Raw genomic sequence first — 14,818 nt, 5'->3', positions numbered from 1 at the left:
GGACTCTCACACACACACACACACACACACACACACACTCACAGACACACACACAGCACACACACACTCACAGACAGACAGACACACACACACAGATCCACTGTGTAACGGAAGTGCTGAAGCTGCATAGAGGATCTCCTATGTCTATTTTCAGCTGCACATTTTTTTCCAGAGAATTCTGCCTTATTTTTATTTCTTTTTGTTCCAAACCATATTGGTAATTGAAACCAGGGTCCTCCGTGCTAGGCAAGCACTTAACCGTGAAAAACAAAACACATTCTCTCTCAATGAGATATAGCTCTCCCAAGATATTTTTTTTAAACTGTATTTTTGCTAACTATGGTAGCACATGCCCTTGCTCCCACCACTCAGGAGGCAGAAATAGCCAAATCTCTGTGAGTTCCAGGCCAGCCAGGACTCCGTCATGAGACCTTATGTCTTGGTTAGGGTTACTGCTGTTGTTAGATGCCATGACCAGAAGTAAGCTGGGGAGGAAAGGAGTTATTTGGCTTATACTCCAGATCATAGTCCATCCCTGGAGGAAGTAAGAACAGGAACTCAAGCAGGGTTGGAACCTGGAGGCAGGAGCTGATGCAGAGGCCATGGAGGGGTGCAGTTTACTGACTTCCTCCCCATGGCTTGCTCAGCCTGCTTTCTTACAGAATCCAGGGCCACCACACAGGGATGGCACCACCCACAAAAGTCTGGGCCCTCCCTCATCCATCACTAATTAAGAAAATACTCTAGAGGCTCCCCTACAGCCCTATCATTTGGAGGCATTTTCTCAATTGAAGTTCCTTCTTCTTAGATGACTTCAGTTTGTGAAGGCTGACATAAAATAGCCAGCACACTTGTATTATATTTTTATATTTTAAATTTAGGTGGGCAGTTGTGGCACAGGCCTTTAATCCCAACACTCAGAAGGCAGAGGCAGGGGGATCTCTTGAGCTGGAGGCCAGTTTGGTTTACAGAATGAGTTCCAAGACAGCCGGGGATACTCAGAGAAACTCTATCTTGGAAAAAAAATTGGTTTTGAAATTAATTCTTGGAGAATTTCATACATGCAATGTATTTTTATTATAGTCACCCTTCACTGTCCCTAACTCCTCCAAGACTCACCTGAGTTCTAAACATCCCTATCTCTCCCAACTTTATGTCCATTTTTAATTTTTTTATTGCCCATTAAGTCTAATTTGTGCTGCGCATAAACTAAGGGTTATAGAGCCACCCACTAGAGTTCAGGCCGTACCCTTGAATGAAGCTGATTCCTTCCTAGGAGCCACCAGCTGTCAATAACTCTTCAGCTAGCAGTGGGGTACATGTCTCCCAGGCTATTTTGAAACGCTCTGCTCGAGATCCAAAAGGGAATTTTCTAGGCCAGTGCAGGGTGTACTATAGCGATCCTCATGTTTCTAACCAAGCACGGATACACTCCTAGCATCTACCCTTACATCTAAGGTGGTAAATCCTTGAATTTGTGCCTTCGTGAGGCTTCTGCTTCCTCGGATTTTCCTGAAGTCTAAGGGAAGGTGACAGGTAGCATTGTACTCAGCTGGCGGGAAGGGACGGGAGGCTTCATCCTCCCTCAGCATCCTGCTAGAATCGTCGGCTCTGGCTCTGGCTCCCAGTTCTCTACTCTGCCGAGAACTCAGGGTCCCGAAGGTCTCTGTTGCGGTTCATCTCTCCACCCCTTGTTGTGGGAGGTTGGTCAGCAGCATGTGCCCATCTTTGAGTATGACAGACAGGACCCTGTGGGTGCCATTGGAAGAACCTCCACCCTAAACCAGGATGTGTGCAGAGTAACCTGCCTTCCTACCTCAGGCCACCATGACATTCTGAGTCAACTCCCTTCACAACTACAACCCCCCTCTCCCAGTCTCCTAGCCCCGTGGCTCTCTGCCCAGTTCCCACAGGGCAGGGAGGATGCGCCTGTTATAAGACCTCCTTTCATCTTTGGGATGCTTCAGGAAAGCACCTGGGAGAATGTTGGCTCAGCAGGCATGGTCTTGTGTCTCTCTGCCCTCTGGATCAGTGAGGGTCTGGGTTTCCTTCCTTTAGGGGCAGACCGTCCATCATTCCAAGTCCATGTGTTTGCCATCTGGACTGTCAGCTGTGGATGGATGATGCCAAACACTCATGTTCTGCTGGATTGCATAAGCTTTGCCCCCACTTCTTACTCGTTAGAGGAGCTGTTTACTGGCGCTAGATTTCCTTAAGACCAAGGGCATCCTCTCACCCCTAGTAACGTACCACTTCCCGCATTCCCAGTCTGCATTATAGTTCTCATTGGAAGGACGCCGCAGAAGTACGTTCTGAGGGCTTTGGGGGGCCAGCTCTTTTGCTCTTTGTGGATCCAGAGTCAGAAAGTCTCTCCCTTAACTAAAGAGAGTATGGTTAATGACCCCAAGGGGTGAAGGAGAATCTGGGAAGAGACAGTCACTCAGGACACCCTGGTCTCCTTCCCTCCTGAGACTCTCCTCCGATGCACTTGTCCCCGGTCCCCCGTTGAGCACTTGGGTGCTCTTCTCAGACTTTGAGCATCCTGTGCTAGCTGCAGGCTCTCTCCTGCAGCTCCTGTGTTCCCTTAGCACCTGCTTCAGATGCATGAGCAGCGACATCAACTACCTTTTCTGTGTGCGTCTGGGCATGTATGCTGCTACCCATTGTTTTGCACCTGATAGAAACTTCCCTGGGCTTTCCTGTGAAGCCATGGTCTCCTCCTAGATTCCCCTTCACCCTCGGGGTCTTTGTCCACACACTAATTAATTGATGAGAAACTTTTCTTCTTTTGATCCACGAAGGACTTCTATTTATTCCATGTTCTGTTTGTGGGAGCAAAGGGAGTTCTAGGGAGTTCATGGGCTCAAGGTCTGTTCTCACTCTTTTCCTTTTCTTTGCCCATCCCTTCACTTTCTGCCCCCTCTCTTTCTCAGGAAGACTCTCACTATTAGACCAGGCTGTCCCTGAATGCACTGTGTAGCTCATGCTGCCCTCGATCTCACCATCTGCCTTTTCCAGGACCTTTACCGGACTCTTTAGGTATAAACCTCCATTCCTGTCTCCCACCTTTCTCCCCTTGGAACCATTCCACCAAGTCTGCATGTTTTACCCACCCAAGGCTCTTCTCAAGGTCATAGATCATCTCTTGACAGTGAAATCAGACGTTGGCATCTGACACGGCAGGTGGGCACTTCTCACGCGGTTCATCACTTTGTTCTGGAAACCCTTCCACAGCCTGATTTTCACTGTCATGCTCACTGTGTTTCAATTTCTTCCGCTTCTTAGCGTCTCCTCTAATTTCAGATTTGTATCTCTGCCCCTTCTAGGGGTCACACGCAAGGCCTCTCACAGTTTAGGCAAGCACTCCACTGTATCCCCAACCCTTCAATTTCTTAAAGAAACAGCATCCCAAGGCCCAGTCCTTAAGGTATGTCGCCATTTTCACTGGCTCCCTGGGTGGTCTTATCTAGTGTCAGAGTTTTGTTACTGAGAACACAGTATGCTGCCTTATCTAATCTTGTCTTTGGGGAATAAGTTGGGTCGTGACTGTTTCCCACTGGGTGGAGGGGGTGACTAACCAGTGAAAGAGAGTTCTGGGCGGCCTTTTGTTGTTTCTGGTGTTCTCTGTAAGGTAGGGATGGTTGCCTGAGAGGATGTGGACTGTTTTGGGTCTGCCTGATGGTGGGGGACTTGCTTCCAGGAGGCTGAGAAACAACCTTGTTGTGAGGTCGCCCCAGGCAGGTTGCAGGAAATCTAAGTTGTAAACTTGAGGCTTCTGGTGGAGACGTGGTGTTCTTCAAGGACCTTTCTGGAATCTTTCTGGCATCAGATGAGCATCTGCCTGGATTTTTTCTGGCCTCAGAATCAGGATTTGGTATCCTATACATCCTGTTACCATGTTTATCTCCACAGCCTGTCCTCACCTTAGTGTTTCCTTCCGCCTGAGAATTTTCTTTCCTGATTTCCTCTTGCATGAGGATGACTAGTTCCCGGATTCCAGGGCCCATCAATCCTATTCTGAAATAAGGAACAGGAGAGTGTCAATGAGTGGTACAGGCCCATGGCTGATACTTGGGCTGGAGGAATTCTTTCATGATTTGTCAAGAAAATCGCTTTGATTCACCACCACACCCGACCTTCTAAGCGGTCGTGTTCTGTGGGATTTCCTCCTGACCTGACAAGGCAGGTTAAGAAAGATGCAAGACACTCAAGGAGGCGCTCTGGAGAATGGTGAGCATGGATGGTCTCTTGGCCTCCTCCTTGATGGACTGAATCTGACTAGAAAATGAGTTATGGATCTGGAGAGAAGGCTCAGGGCTTGAGAACATTGGCTGCTCTTCCAGAGGTCCCGGGTTCACGGGTTCAATTCCCAGCACCACATGGCAGTTTACACCTATCTGAACTACAGTTTCGGAGGTTACAGCACCCTCACATAGATATACATGCAGGCAAAATATCAATCAATGCTCATAAAATAAAAGTAATAAATCAAGAAAAGAAAATGAGTTACATCAAGCATTGAAATTTACCTAGACAGGTCTCTAAAGAATGTCTACCTGACATTTTAGTTAGCCATTTAAAAATTCACATCAAAAGACATTTCCATTTGAAAGGCTGTTGCCTGCTTATTAGCTCTTAAAAGCAGGGACAGTTCCCACTCAAGGTGGTGCAACACTCTCTGACCTTTGATTTCCACTGGGTTTTTATCCAAGGCTTTCTTAATGGTGTTTATATATAAAGCTCAGTATTTTTGAGTAAATTTCTATGCAGTCTTATGACATTTAGAGGTGCAGATTTAACCACCGGGTGTGGTGGTTTAATGCTTTTAATCCTAGCCCTTGGGAGACAGAGACAGGAGAATCTCTGTGAGTTTGAGGCCAGCCTGGTCTACAGAGTGAGTTCCAGGACAGACAGTCAGAGCTGTACAGTGAAACCTTGTCTGGGGGGGGGGGGAGAGTGAGAGAATAAAAAATGGACAAAATGATGTACCTAAGTGAAAGCGATCCAGTCTGTGGATTTTGTCAGCTATTTTATGAATGGCTGTATACACCTGTGTTTTGTATGTTCTATCTACATATATGCTTGTATTTGTATATTTGCATTGTACTAATTGTCTTATAGGTCAGTGAGTGTTCATGCAGGTTAAAATAATTAAATCATCCCGAAATGGGGGCTGGAGAGATGGCTCAGTGGTTAAAGAGTGCTGGCTGTTCTTCTAGAGGACCTGGGTTCAGTTCCCAGCACCCACATGACAGCTCACAACTGGCTATGACTCCTGTTCCAGGGGCTTCTCTTATAGCCTCTGTGGGAACCAGACACTCATACGGTACATACACATATGCACACATACAAATAAAAACTTCTTAAAATTAAAAAAAGATGCCTTAAGTGCCTTTTGGTTCACATGATTTAGGTAAATCTTTGACATTGTGTTAATTTAAATTTATTGGTAAGATTAAAAAAACAAAGATGTCTTTAAAATTAATATGTCTCTACCTCCCTCGGTTGCTAAGTCAATAAACATGATGTTTTATCTATTAAGTCTCAAAGGAATGTGTATTTGTTTCAAATGATCACTTTCTGGCTCTAGTTAAATAAACACCTATTATTTTAGGTTATTGAACTATATTTGATGCCCCTTATCGAGTATCTAGTTATATACAAACATCTGCAGGCTTAATATGTCATGTGTTAAGCTTCATCCAAATGTTCTGCAAAAGTCTGCACAGAAGGCTGGGCCATGAGAGGAACTCAGTAAGTGCTGTTATTTTGTATACTATGCATGGCATCTAGAGCTTCAACACAAAACCATTAATAAAATTCTCAGCAATACTGCCTTTTGTGTTTGTTTTATTTAGAAAAAAGAAACATTTGGGAAATTTTGCTTTATATGTTCAAAACCTGGCCTTCCCCTTTTTTCTTTAAAGGAATAGGAGATATCTTTGTAAATTTTTTGAGATTTATTATTTTATATGTATGCGTGTTTTGTCTGTGTGTATGGCTATGCACCATGTGCATGCCTGGTGCCCCTGGAGGTAAGAAAAGGGCATCAGATCCCATAGAACTGGAGTTACAGATGGTTGTTAGCCTCCATTTGAACCCAGGTCCCCTGGAAGAACAGTGCTTTTAGCCACTGAGCCATCTCTCCCGTCTGGAAACTTGGTCTTCGTCTGCTGTTTTAATCACTTTTGCCACAGTCTGTACGAGATAAACCTGTGTATCAGATAAATCTACTATGATCATTACTATTCCTTCCTAAACTGATAAGATGTTTAAAACTGATTTATGTAGACTCATCAGAGACAAAATCACCAAATTATAGGTTCTGCTGTGCCAGAGATTTTAAATTCCGTGTTAAAGATAAAAAGTTTATAGAAGACCTATTGATCTGATTATTAGATTTTTTTAAATATTTATTTATGTATACAATATTCTGTCTGTATGCCTGAAGGCCAGAAGAGGGCGCCAGACCCCATTACAGATGGTTGTGAGCCACCATGTGGTTGCTGGGAATTGAACTCAGGACCTTTGGAAGAGCAGGCAATGCTCTTAACCACTGAGCCATCTCTCCAGCCCTATTAGATTTTTTTTTTAATGTAGAATGTATTTATGGCTCCAAGCCTCCTGAAATGCTAAGTTTAGGGAAATTCCAAGCCAATGTCCTCCGAACTAAAATTGTACTAATAGCCTTTTCAGATTAACACTTGTGTGCTCCCAACTGCATATGGTCGTCTCTGTGCACACTATGGTGGGGATGATGGCAGCGGAGGGCGTGACAGTGGACCTGAGTCTGCATGCACTTTGATGGTAGAGCTGACAGGATGGGCTGGTGAACTGAATGTGTACTCTCTTAGGTGAAAAAAGTCAAGGATGGCATCATTGCTTAGACCAAACTCCTGGAAAGATAGGGCTACCATTATACTTTCCTGAGAAACACTGACCGGATCAGTTGTTACAGGTGTGATGGAGGCCGGATTTGTGAGTTCGTTTCTGCAGAGTTGGGGGTGAGCAGTGGGATTCCAAGTGGATCTGTTGAGTAGGCAATTTGGATATGCAAAAACGAGTACTGCATGAGTTCTGAAACATGGTTGTGGCCCAGCCCGTGTTTTATTTATTTATGTTGTGTTTAGTGTGATTCCTAACGCAGAGTCAAGCACCTGGCCCGCAGTTAATATATTTGTTGAGTACCCAGCTCTTTCTCAAAGTCAAACTTCTGGAGACCTCTTCCTCTTCTGAGTGCGCCCTCCTGTGTCAGAACCCTGTGCTCCATAGCATCAGTGACATGAATGGAGGCTGTAGCTACACCCCGGGTGCGACTATTATTAATATGTCCTTGTGCATGAGCGACTGCCAGCCAACGCTAGAAATGAAGGAGTGTCTGAAATCAAGGACTTCATGGAGCCATTATACACCAGCCAGAAGGAATCCACTCCTGGGAAAGATTCCATAGCTTTCAGAGCAGCAGGGTAGGTGAGAACTGGAAACAGTCATTGTCGGAGCTAAGAACATTTGATAGACTTCCAGGGAAGCATTGTGTCCCATGGTGGCTAGAGATGAGAGGAGAAAGGTCATCGGCAAAGACAATGTTTTGTGAAAGGAGGGTAGGCTCTGGGAACGTGTTTGAGACAGGGTCTCACTGTATAGCCCCTGCTGGCATCAAACCCACAGAGATCCGCCAGTCTGTGCCTCCTGAGTGCTATGATTAAAGGCTTGTGCTACTATACTGGGCAACTAGTTTCTTCTGGGTTGATTGGAGATAATCATCTGGCTTGTTCAGGTGTAAATAGGGCTCAGTAACCCTGGTGGTGATGGGATTTAAGGAAAGGCTCATAAATAAGAACAGTCTTTTTGGTTGGGTCTCTAATTTATTGCTAACTAATTAATTTCCTTTATTTCCTTTTCATTCCAGCCTTTGGTCTTCTTAATTAAGTCAAGAACATCTCAGATTTTTTTTTCTTTTATCTCCTTCTCTTTGGCCAGAGGTACGAGAAAGGCCAAGAGTTCAGTGAAAGGAAGTAAAGCCTGACCTTTACTTTTAGTGTACGTTACACAAGAGACTTCCCTCCTGATCAAGTCTTTTAATTCATTCTATGGTGGGGTAGGGACACCTGACTTGTCTAAAAATGTGCTTTTACATCTCCTTCCTGAGAGGAGGGCAGATATTTCCGTTTCTTTCATGCTTTCCCCCAATGATGCGCACCAGAGACAAAGAAGACAGACACCTCATTTAGAGATATAGAATCTATTTTGGGTGGTGCACTCCCCACGTGTGCATTAAAGAAAATGACCATAATAGTGCTCTTAAAGGGATACAGAAGTCGGGGAGCCTAGAAACTGTCGTCACACTGGGGGTTCTCCTTTACCAGACGAATATTTCTGAGCTGAACCTTGGGTCCTAGGGTGGGTTTGCTTGTTGGGTGGTACGAGCCAATCTAGGGCAGTGCCGAGGACAGTGCCGGGGCTGGCCTGGTCCTGAGACAGAGCCGTGCTGTTGAGAGCCTGGCCCGAGCTTACTGTCTAGAATGTGGGGAGCAGTTAAAAACGTTGCGATCACTGACCTCTCAGAGGACGCAGGTTGGGCCTTGGGCACCCTGCAGTTCTCTGTCTTAGTTTTCTTGGTGGGGTTTTTGGCTTGAGGCAGACCCTTGTCAGCATTTTCTTGACCGGGTTTGGACACTTTCCCGGGAGAGACCGTGGGTTCCATGTGGGTTTTGTCTTTTATCTTGGGGCTCATAGAGTGAAGGAAGGATTTCATCTTATTTTTCAAGCCAGCCTCTGGAAAGCTGGGGCTAGCGTGAGGAGAGGCTGGCGTCACCCACCTCTGTGAAATGTGGTCTTGCCAAGCTTGGCCCCTAAAAGGTTTTCCCTGAGTTGGTGGGCATGGGAAAGGCAAACCTTGGAAAGTCTTGGAGGCCACAGGCTGGGGGACCTTGGCACTCCTTGCAGGTTCCGGGATGGCATCTACCTTGGTCAGACTGTCTTGCATGTTCTGTGTAGCGTCTATCACCATAAGGACTTCTGGAGGTGGATCTGGGAATTCAAACTCAGAGAGATCCTGGGGGCTGGGTGAACAGGGATCCTCAAGATGAGATCTAGGCCTCTGCTCTGAGGAGCCTTGGGGTGTCTCAGGGGGAGGCCTCTTTTCTAGCTCCTCTTCTCCATCATGGTGTGTCTTCCCACTGGTCAGGGGAAGCTCAAGACCTGCATCCCCTTCTTCAAGGTCCCACACTGCCTTGGGTTTCCCTGACTCGTGTCTCTTTTCTGTCAGTGTGGGGACATGGGCTGAGTACTTGCTCTTGCCTCGGCTTTGAGGCTCAGTGCTAAAGGTTTTCTCTAGGTTGGGTTTTTCCCCATTGGTCTCCAGTTGAACACAGTGCACTTGGGCCTCAGTCATATTCCTGAGTTGTGAGGCCTTGGAGCCCCACTGGGCAGAACCATGGGGCATTGCCTTGGAACTAGGTTGCTTTTGCTTGTGGCACATGGCCTGCCCTGCAGTGGCTGGCTGTTTACCAAGGTGGACCCTGTTTGCATCTGGGGCCGGAGGAGAGTCCCCTGAGTTGGGCAGTTGTGGTAGCGCTGTGCTTTCTGGGATGCTGAGACTCCTAAGAAACTCCCGTATAGATTCACTCTCTAGGTCAGATATGGCCAGCTCTTTGTACTCCCTCTCCTTTGTGGAAATTCCAAACTGCATCTCTAGGACCTTCTTTTTCAGGTGGAAATTCAGTCTCGCCAAGATATGTGTGTTTAACAATTTGGGGCTGTCTGGAGGCCTCTTCCCTGTCCTTCCTGCTACCTGCACTTCAGACTGGACCTGTCCTGCAATGTCCGCAGAAGCCTCCTTGTCCCGAGTACATGGCTCAAGTGAACCTTGGAGGGAGGTTGTGTGGGACAGAGTTTCTGGTGGGTTTTTGACAGCCCAGGACATCCTCTCTGTGGTTCTAGGTTTGCTAGTGACTGCTGGGGATGAGGGTCTAGAGAGGGCCACGCAGTAAAGGGCAGGCAGGCCTGACAGGAAGGCCAGATACTTATGCTGCAACGTTGTCTCCAGTTTCTTAACAGTTTCCTCAGGTAGGGCTTTGGGCCTCTTACAGTGCTCAATGAGAGTGCCTGATGAGGCCTGTTCCTCCTGGTCCAGGGCTGCTGGTTCTGCTTCCTGAGAAACAGCTGTGTGATGTAGGTCAGGGGTATTTTTTGCCTGTAGCTCCAGGTGCCGGCTTGCTGGAATGTTTGAGAAGGAAGTCCCTACTGACAAGCTCCTGGGAATGCAGAATTCCCAGGAGCTTTGGACACAGGCAGGGACCTTGCCCTGATGGATCTGTCCACATTTGGAATCAATGTGGGTCTTCAATATTGCCTTTGCCTGGCCAAACAAGTGAGGTGTGGGAACTGACCCTCTGTCCACTGCAACTGCAAATGTGTCACCGGACCCATTTGCCTTTGGGTCGCCTGGCTGCAGGATGCTCACATTGGGTAGTGTCCCGTTGCTGTAGGACCGGGGCTGCTGGTCCAAGTGAATGGAGCGTTGGATCCTCTGGGGCAGGCCCCAGCGCAGGTGAATCAGCTGCTTCTGGAGGTGGAAATCCAACAGCCTGCGCGCATGCTCTGGGAAGGAAGCTTCCCTGGTGCAATGCCAGAAGGGCCAGGTGATTTTTACAGTCTTAGTTTTACCGCGTGCTTCACACAGCACGTGACTCCGGGTGTCCCGATTTCTCAGGACGACCGCCCGCAGGCCCCACCGAAGCTTGACTTGCCTGTCTAGGAGGTGGCATTCCAATGCTTCACACTCAGCCAGAGTCAGAACCGGGACATCCATCCCTGCGCCTTTATGCTCATGGGGAGTCTTGGCATTTGGAGAAAAAGAGAAAGAAGGAGGGGCTGACTGACGTGGAGTTCGGGGCAAGAAGGGGAGTGAGAGCTCCCTTGTGGGATCCCCGGAGGAGGGCTTGGACACAGTCTTGTTCTCGGATCCACCTTGAGAGCTCAAGGAAGGGACATCCAGGGACTCGCTGTGAAGAGACGGAAGGCCACAGAATAACTGGCTATAATATTCCCCCTGAAAATTGCTCCCCGAGTCATTAGCTTGTGCCTTGGGGGGTGGGTAGAAGCCACTTAGGTGTTCAGCTCCACGAGAGGGCAAAAAGGCGTGGATCTGGTGCCAGTGCTTCCTTTGCTTCAGGCTTACAACGGACCACTCCGAAACCCAGCAGGCCTGGATGGGCCGGTCTGCCCAGCTCAAGCTTTTGGTGTGGTGGGACATGGTCCCCACTTTGTCCACGGTGAGCTCAGAGCCACTGCTCAGACAGGAAGAGAAAGGAGTTTTTCTAAATTGACAAAATGCTGTTCGGTCTGGCATAAGCTGCCTCAAGGACTCCTCCACACGTCTGGGGAGGCCCCACTTCTGAAAATGTATCCATTTTTTTACATGTATTTCAAGAAGCCTGCAGACTTGAGGACTAAGAAAGGGCATGTGGGAAGACAGCAGTGCACCCATGTCCAATGACATAGTATGGGCCAAGTCAGCGATCTCCGGGTTCAGGGATAGTAAAGTCACAGAGGGATTCAAGGGATGGTGGGCTTGGCTCTTCTGGTCAACCTCTGGTTTGTCTGGCGTTATTTTTTTCTCAGTCATTAAAACCACAGGATCCTCGAACCTTGAAGGAACCATAGTCTCTGGAACCACGGGCATGTCTGCCAGGTGAAATTTCTGCTGTAGCTGGAGGTTTTCCTCATAGCACTGTTGGACACAGGCTGCACTGGGTGGCTGTGCTAAGTGATCTGTTAGCTGAGCTAGTGCTGAAGCTTCAGACGCTAGTGAAAGATGTATGGAAGGTCTGGGATGGAGCTCCACGTTCTGCTCAAAAGTCTCACTGGATATGGTCAACATCTCCAGGCAAGAAGAGTCCGGTGGCAGTCCCAACAAAGCAGGGGAGATCTGACTTTGCTCGCTCTCCAGCAACTGCCGGATCTCTAGAGTTGCAGCATCACAGATTTGGCAGCAGGGATCTATACACAGGAGCTGCCGCACACGCTCCTCCTTGGGGAGCCAGCTTTGGCTAGGAAGAGAGAAACAGCCACCGTTAATGATGGAAGGACTTGTCTGGGGCTTGCTGTACCCTTTCCCCCAGGCCTACAGTTCTGAGCCTACACTGTGGCAAATGGGGTCCTCATGGAAACCCTTCAAAGTATGGGATGTCCCTGCTGCCGTGCCCAGAGAACCATTGGGGTCATTCACAGCCTCTGGAAATTAAGTCGAGGCAAAGATGATGGACTGAAGGGGTCCCAGCAACTGCTCCCTTGCCCCAGACAGACAGGTCAGACCCGGGGCTCTGTCCTTGGAAGGGAGTAGCTGGAAGCAGGTGACAAGGGGACCTCTTTACCCCTAAATCTACTTGGTGTCTCAGTGCAACTCCAGCGATGCCCTTCGCAAAGTGTGTAAAGGTGGCTCTGAAATGCAGAACCGCTGAGACCCTAACAGAGGGAGCTGGGTATCTGTGGGTCTTCCCTCCTGAGGTGTGAACCATCTCTGCCCTGACAACCTCTCAGCTGGTGACCTCGCCTCCTCAGCGTGTTTCTCCTTCCATCAATCTCCACCCCCTTTTTTCCTTCTCTGATAGATGACATCCCAACAGAAGTTCCCCTCCCTCCACTCCTTCCAGACTCCCTCTCACCTCCCTTTTCCCACAATTCCTTTCCTCCTCTGTTTCCCTTTTCCAGAAAAGAGCAGGTAATTTGCAGGCAAGTGGATGGAACTATCCCTTTGCTCACCCCCGGCCCACACCAGGCCAAGAAATCATCACAGTTTAGACCACAAAGGTCAAGCAAGAGGTCACCTTTTCATGATAGACAGCAGCTCCCACGGCTTCTCAGCTTCTTCTCGGGAAAGTCTCCTGGCTGAAGGATCAGGACACGGTGTTAGATGATGAATGAGCATTTTAGGGTCTTCTATAGGAAGGCCTTCGGCTCAGGAAAAGGAGGCTGAAGACCCAGACAAGGCACGTGTTTGTATCTAGCATTGCCGTCTAAAATTTGCCTTCCTTGCCAGTCTCATTTATCTCTACAACCACGTGAGACGCACCAGGATCATGCCAAATAAGTTGGATTTTACAGGATCATAAACCTAGTTCTTAAATCAGATTTTCTCTTTTTTATGACAAAATACCCGATATTAGTAACTTAGGTTTATTTTGTCCCTTAGTTCCATCCACTGTGGCACTTGGCACCGAGCGTAGCCAGTCCTAGAGACAGCCCACATGCATTGCAAGTGGTAGGGCCATGGGAGTGGACCTTTAAGGATTACAGTCCCCCTTCCGCTCTGCCTGCACACTGCTTCCAGATGTACCCTGATGCGAAGAAGCCACGCTGCAAGCTCTTGCTGCTGAGACAAGTCACCCAGCCATTCTGACTTCCCTGCTGTGATGGACTGCCAAACTCTGAAACTATGAGCCCAAATAAGCCTTGCTTCCGTGTTCTGCTATGCATGCCATCACGGCATGAGAAGAGGAAGCAGTAAATCCCAATTTATCTCTTGCTGTACAGTGATCTGTATTACTTCCTTAATTGCCTATTCTCGAGGAAATTAGGTAGAATCTTTTAGAACACCCCCCATGTTCTCCGTTCCCACCCACAGCAGCCTTCTGTGTCAATCCCAGGTTGGAGAAGTGGATTTTCAGAAGGTAGAGTGTGTGGCCCTGGTCAGCATCATGGGGAAGAGGAATGTGGGGAGCTCTCCACGGGACAGGGCGTAGGGGACGCTGGGATTTTACCTTTTGATGCCGCATCTCTAGCCCTCTGCCTGACTTTTCGGTGACGCTTAAAGAGAAAATATTACAGTGTGAAGGTAGGACTCCATTTTCTTCTTGTTGTGAACGAGCTAAAGATCGTATACATTTCCCTATATGTTACATGCTCCCTTAGAAAGATAGTATACATTTCCCTATATGTTACATGCTCCCTTAGAAAGATAGTATACATTTCCCTATGTTACATGTTCCCTTATGTGGCCTTACCTAGACTCCACCTTCCTTCCCACCTAAACATTTCCCTTCTCTGCTTGTTTCTGATTCACGTAAGGCTCTCTATCCTCCTTCCTTACGTCTCTACTCTCATAACAACTTCTGTAGAGAGGGTGATACAGGGAGAAAAGCTGAACAGACTCTAAGGAGTTTGTGCCAGCCCGAGGACATCTGCTCACTAAGTCCTCCAAGTCCCCACTGGGAGGGGTCTTCTGAGATCCAGGGCAGTAGTTTTTCTATTGTCTAATTCTCAACTCAAGACAAACAGGGAGGCTGTTGCCTTTTCAAGGAATTATTTATGGGTCTTTTGTAACCACTTGCTTTCTTTTCTAAGTCCTTTGGCACAAAATGGGGGCAATCTGAAGGAACACTTAGCATTTAAAAGTTACTTAGCTAGGCTTAAATTAGTTCAAGTTTAGTCAGCGTTTTCCTACCCGGCAGCAGCTCTTTTTAGGTTCCAACCTCAATCCCTGGTAACTCCGTCTTATTTGCCAGGTAATTAGGAAAATGATGAAGATGGAGCTATAGGTACATAAAGGATACCCGACGTCCCACAGAGTACACACAGAGCTCAACATGACCTAAACCTCGTCAGCATGAGGGGACCAGTCACCTCTGCATCTAGTCATTTGGGGGCCTCAGTGCCTAATGGCTCTCAGTACTGGACACTGTCATGGCTGCCTCACAGAGGATAGAATTGGGATGCCAGAGTGCATCACAAAGCTCTGTGTTCCACAGAGATTGTTCCAGTGGAATTCGCTCTGCAGAAGTGTGCATGCGTGTGTGGTGTGTGTGTGCGTGTGTGT

At 47.7% G+C, this 14,818-nt stretch overlaps 1 protein-coding gene across 1 annotated transcript; it reads right to left on the bottom strand.

Annotated features, from left to right (window-relative positions):
• Positions 1–8,395: 8,395 nt before the first annotated feature.
• LOC126509798 (protein FAM205A-2-like) lies at positions 8,396–14,590 on the bottom strand. The gene is made up of 4 exons (XM_050155909.1): positions 14,447–14,590; positions 13,764–13,809; positions 12,831–12,891; positions 8,396–12,053 (listed from the first exon to the last, which is right to left on the bottom strand). Exons 1-4 carry the CDS (start codon positions 14,588–14,590, stop codon positions 8,396–8,398), a joined length of 3,909 nt encoding a protein of 1,302 aa, XP_050011866.1.
• Between the last annotated feature and the right edge of the window lie 228 nt (positions 14,591–14,818).

This window comes from Alexandromys fortis, unplaced genomic scaffold (genome assembly GCF_014885135.2).
Source record: "Alexandromys fortis isolate MF-2015 unplaced genomic scaffold, M_Fortis_MF-2015_v1.1 scaffold_92, whole genome shotgun sequence".
NCBI lineage: Eukaryota > Metazoa > Chordata > Mammalia > Rodentia > Cricetidae > Alexandromys > Alexandromys fortis.
This window is presented reverse-complemented; position numbering and strand designations above follow the sequence as displayed.